Below are 4,612 nucleotides of genomic sequence, written 5' to 3' on the forward strand. Positions count from 1 at the left end.
AGTAACATATCTAGTAGACAAAAAATTGAACTTTAGATCACATATCTTAATTTTTGAATTTTGTATACAATAGATTAAGAAATGTTTTAAAAAATGTATGATCTACTACTAGACATAAAATTTAATTTGCAATAACCTATTAGATAAATAATTGAAAGTGAAGAGATATGTTAAACACAAAACAACAAATTTGTGATCTATTAAAATTTTTGTAAAGTTCATGAACCTATTAGATACAAACTTACAATTTGCCTAAAATTTATCATTATTATGATATATTCCCATTAAGTTTAATAAAATTAACTTCAAACAAACAATAAGAACTCTTTTTAAGACTCTAAAGTAGATGGATTAGATTTAAACAAAAAGAAATGTATTTAAAATATTTTATAAAATAAAGGTGCTCAATGATGGTTTCCTTTGGGTTGGGCCTGGCGGGTATTGAAGCCCTAGCCCAACGTTAAAATGGGCCATGAAGTGAGGCCCATTAAAGGCAAAACAGAAAAGAGAATAATTTTCTTCGGCGGCAGCTTTCGGCGGAGGAAGAGATTGGAAAGATGGTGCCGTGAAGGAAACGCTAAGAAGGGCCCACCCTAATGCTCTAAAAAAATATATTATAAATAATTTAATAATAATAATGAAATTTTGAACCAATCAAAAACGTCGGCTTTGAGGCAGGGTCCCACAAGCAGAAACGGTTCTATAAAATTCATTCCGCACCGAATCACCATTAGTTTTCCATCTCCTTCGTCGTTTCTCATCCTCATCCTCTCTTCGTCTTCTTCACAACAAACCCTCACACCAGACCTAAAGCGCCTTCACCACAACCTCTCTCTTCGTACGATTTCCTCTATTTTATGTTATTGTTCTCTTTTTTTCTGATGTTTGTGAACCAGTTTCAGCTCTGATCTGAGGTTTTGGATTTCGATTTTGGATCTTATAGATTTTTGTTAGCTTTTGCGGATGGCGTCCAAGAGGATTTTGAAGGAACTCAAGGACTTGCAGAAGGACCCGCCTACATCATGTAGCGCTGGTATGAAATTAATTTCCTGTTTTTCGTTTTATTTTTTGGTGGCTGGGGGATTTTTTTCCCGTTTTCTTGCTTTAGATTGTTTTGATTACCTTGAATTGATTGATTTTACAATATTCATTCTATTATTTTGTTGCGTGCATTCATCTGGTCTTCTGTTGTGTCTCTGAGTCCTTTATTCTCTTGTATTTATTGATTGTTGACCGTTTTTTTTTCCTGAGAATATATGCTGGTAATCGTTATAAAGAATTTTTAGGGAGAGTTTGTTGTCTGAAAGTTGTAGGGGTGGCTTTACCAACTGCTGGAAGAATGATCGTTAGATCATGGTTTATGGAATGGAAATTGAGTCAACGAATTCCGTATATAAAATATATCAGAATTTGGTTGTATTGTGTGTCTGAACATCTTAGTTGTTCAATTTCTGAGATCATTTCTGCTGGAAGTTCCACTTCAAGCCTTCCACCTTATTTGTTTTGGTGTTATTATCATGCACGGTGAGAAGAGATGATGTCTTCATTGTGTTGTGAACGTTATAGAAGAGAATTTGTGTGCTTTAGCTTGGGATGCTCACATCTGGAACTGAAGTTTAGATATTTGAGATTGGACTGTACTCATTTTCCCTTTATGTTATATTATATCTTTGTCAATTACGGTTAAGTATTAAGAATTTCTAACTCATGGTAACCCTGAATACTTCTTGCTTCTAAAAACAAAGTTAACACGTACATTGATTGATTGGACATGAATGTCGAAGTGTTGGCCATGATGATTTGTTTCACCCTTGTTGATGAATTTAGAGTACACAAGTTTGCATGAGAAAGAAGACTGGATCTTTTATCCAAGATTTATTTGTAACTTTGAGTTCTTAGTATATCCAAAATGGTCTTAGTAGTTAGAACAGCAGGTTTCAATTGACATGCTGACTCGTAAGAATTTCCTCAGGTCCAGTTGCTGAAGACATGTTTCATTGGCAAGCTACCATAATGGGTCCTCCGGACAGTCCTTATGCTGGGGGTGTTTTCCTTGTCACCATTCATTTTCCTCCGGATTATCCTTTTAAGCCTCCTAAGGTATGCCAGTTTCATTTAAATTGATATTTACTCCTGAACTTGTGTGTCCTAACATTTCTTACCTATGCTAATGATTCTTGGTCTTGCTTTTTATCTGTCTTGTTTCATCTTTAAGCTCAACTATTGTCAACTTAATGGTTTGAGTTAGGTAATTTGTTTGTAATTTAGTTATATGTGGTATGGAGCTATAGTACCCGAGTACGTGCTTTGATATGCAACCATGCATTTACACCTTTAGTTGATAGTTGTTCAAATACGCATGCATTTTTCTTTTTAGTTGTTTGACATAAGTTTTCCAAAAATGTTAGTGCATTGTCTTGAGACTCTTTCTTCTCTACTATATTAAGGGGAGAGGTTTAGTTGGTTGCTAGGTTGCTTTTTTTTTTTTTTGGGTATTGATCGGTATCCAAAGCTTTTTGTAATTTCCCTTGAGGTCTTATTATAGCCCTTTAGGTCTGTGTGTGTGTGTGTTTTCTTTTTCCATAACCTCTTGTATTATTTCATTCTTCTCAATGAAATCTTGGTTTTCATTAAAACAAACATATATAGTATGTTAAGGGGGGAGGTCTATGGCATAAATGCTGTTTAGGCTAGATTCTTTGTCTTGCCATGTCGTCTGTTTGTCTTTACTTTACTGTATTGCGTATAGTTAGATGAAGTGGGCATATGGGTGTAACAACTGATGGTGATTCATGCCTTAAGGTTTCTTGCCTAACAAAATTTGGGATGCTTCTGGATTTGTCTTGTTAGGAAATTTCTTGGATGTAGCTTTCTTATTTCCTCCCCTCACGATTGGATTTGCAGGTGGCATTTAGAACAAAGGTTTTCCACCCAAACATCAACAGCAATGGTAGTATATGCCTTGACATTTTGAAAGAGCAATGGAGCCCTGCCCTAACTATTTCCAAGGTCAGTCCCTTCACTTAAAAAGGAAAAGAAAAAAGAGGTTTTGCTGTGTTTATGACTGCAAAATGCTGTCTCTGCAATTTCAAACTAGTTTCATGACCTATCTTGACAAACTTGTCCTCTTGCTAGTTCTTTTAGGCTTTAACATAGTTATATCTATGCGATCATCCCATATGTCTTTTGAAAGATGGTGCAAACTTTGACCATCATCTCTTCTTCCAATTTAGATAGGGAAAATAACTCAACTAAGAATGAGGTTAACCATTTTACGCTATTAATGTTATGGAAGGATATCCATTTGACCTTGTCTCCATCAAGAATATGGCTCTGGTTGGGATGGGATCATCTTGATACTATAATGTTAATAAATGATGCGTGTTGTTGTGTGTCCACGAGTACTGAGATTCTATTATTATTGTGTTGTTATAACTAGGTCTTACTTTCAATCTGTTCACTGTTGACGGATCCAAATCCGGATGACCCGCTTGTGCCCGAGATCGCTCATATGTACAAGACTGACAGGAACAAATATGAGACAACTGCTAGGAGCTGGACGCAGAAGTACGCCATGGGCTAAAGCGATGGTGACTTAATGATTATGCATTTAGGTTCTCATTTTTATGCTCACCTACCTGTTCTATATATGAATGAATCCTTTATCTCTGGGTCTGTTGCAACCATCCTATGCTTGCTGCTTGAGCAAAGAAAGGTCGTTAACATTTCCCCTTTCATTCCAATTGGAAAATATTTTCTTATTTGGTTGTGTGGATTAATATTATACAATATATATAGGACACTGAAATGTATCTTCGCTTCTTTTCTTTTCCATTTTCTTTTCTGCTCTTTTTTGCCTTCTCTTATCATAGACCAGACCACAGACATTGTACATTTCATTTCTGCTGATTGGTGACATTTCTAACTTGAGTTTTTAATCATTTCTTTTAATAAAAACAACTTTGAAATGTTTGGTCAATTTAAACTATATATATATATAGATTTCTGTAATTATTTTGACTTTCATTTCGTAACATCTTTTTAAGTTTAATATTTATGTAAAATAGGTGTTTGAACTCTGAATTGTATCTATTAGGTCTCTCACTAATTGTTTTTATTATTTTTCAAAAAATTACCCATTTATTGGACATACACTTAAAATTTTGATGCATAGGACTTATTAGACAACTTAAAATATCAGGTTGTTGAACTATTAATTAGAAAGTGTATTTGCTTTAACTATTAATTAGGTCCAACTTTCAAGTTTGGTTCAATTTTTTTAAAAATAAATATTGTTTGTTTTCAATTTTTTTGAATGATAATTGTGGATGCATAATTAAACCTCTAAATCTCAAAGAGGGATTGTATACATATCGTGGTAAGCTCTATTTTATTTTAGGTACTTGTAAAATGTTTATTATGGTATTGTTCTTTTACCCTGTGATCTTGTTGACTACTATTTTGAAAATTTTATATATGATGAAACTCTTTAGCATAAATTTGTGGGCATACATTTTAGAAATTTAGCGAATGAAGTGCAAATTTTGTTAGAAAGAAAGGAGATAAAAATGAAGATTTTTTTTTTTTAAATTTTATTATTATTTTTTTTTTT

At 33.7% G+C, this 4,612-nt stretch overlaps 1 protein-coding gene across 1 annotated transcript; it reads left to right on the forward strand.

Annotated features, from left to right (window-relative positions):
• The first annotated feature begins 776 nt into the window (after positions 1–776).
• Positions 777–3,834, forward strand: LOC120092224 (ubiquitin-conjugating enzyme E2 10). Its single transcript, XM_039050499.2, has 5 exons — positions 777–838; positions 944–1,033; positions 1,973–2,100; positions 2,905–3,009; positions 3,440–3,834. Exons 2-5 carry the CDS (start codon positions 964–966, stop codon positions 3,581–3,583), a joined length of 447 nt encoding a protein of 148 aa, XP_038906427.1. The 5' UTR covers positions 777–838; positions 944–963; the 3' UTR covers positions 3,584–3,834.
• The last annotated feature ends 778 nt before the right edge of the window (positions 3,835–4,612 follow it).

This window comes from Benincasa hispida, chromosome 1 (assembly GCF_027475165.1).
Source record: "Benincasa hispida cultivar pf3 chromosome 1, pf3_genome.v1.1, whole genome shotgun sequence".
NCBI classification, from domain to species: Eukaryota; Viridiplantae; Streptophyta; class Magnoliopsida; order Cucurbitales; family Cucurbitaceae; genus Benincasa; species Benincasa hispida.

Bases quoted from the DNA above. Each gene is read 5' to 3' on its own strand.
- LOC120092224 (XM_039050499.2), top strand. From the start codon at position 964: ATGGCGTCCAAGAGGATTTTGAAGGAACTCAAGGACTTGCAGAAGGAC. The intron at 2,101-2,904 runs GTATGCCAGTTT...TTGGATTTGCAG, and splicing joins ATCCTTTTAAGCCTCCTAAG to GTGGCATTTAGAACAAAGGT. The intron at 3,010-3,439 runs GTCAGTCCCTTC...TGTTATAACTAG, and splicing joins CTGCCCTAACTATTTCCAAG to GTCTTACTTTCAATCTGTTC.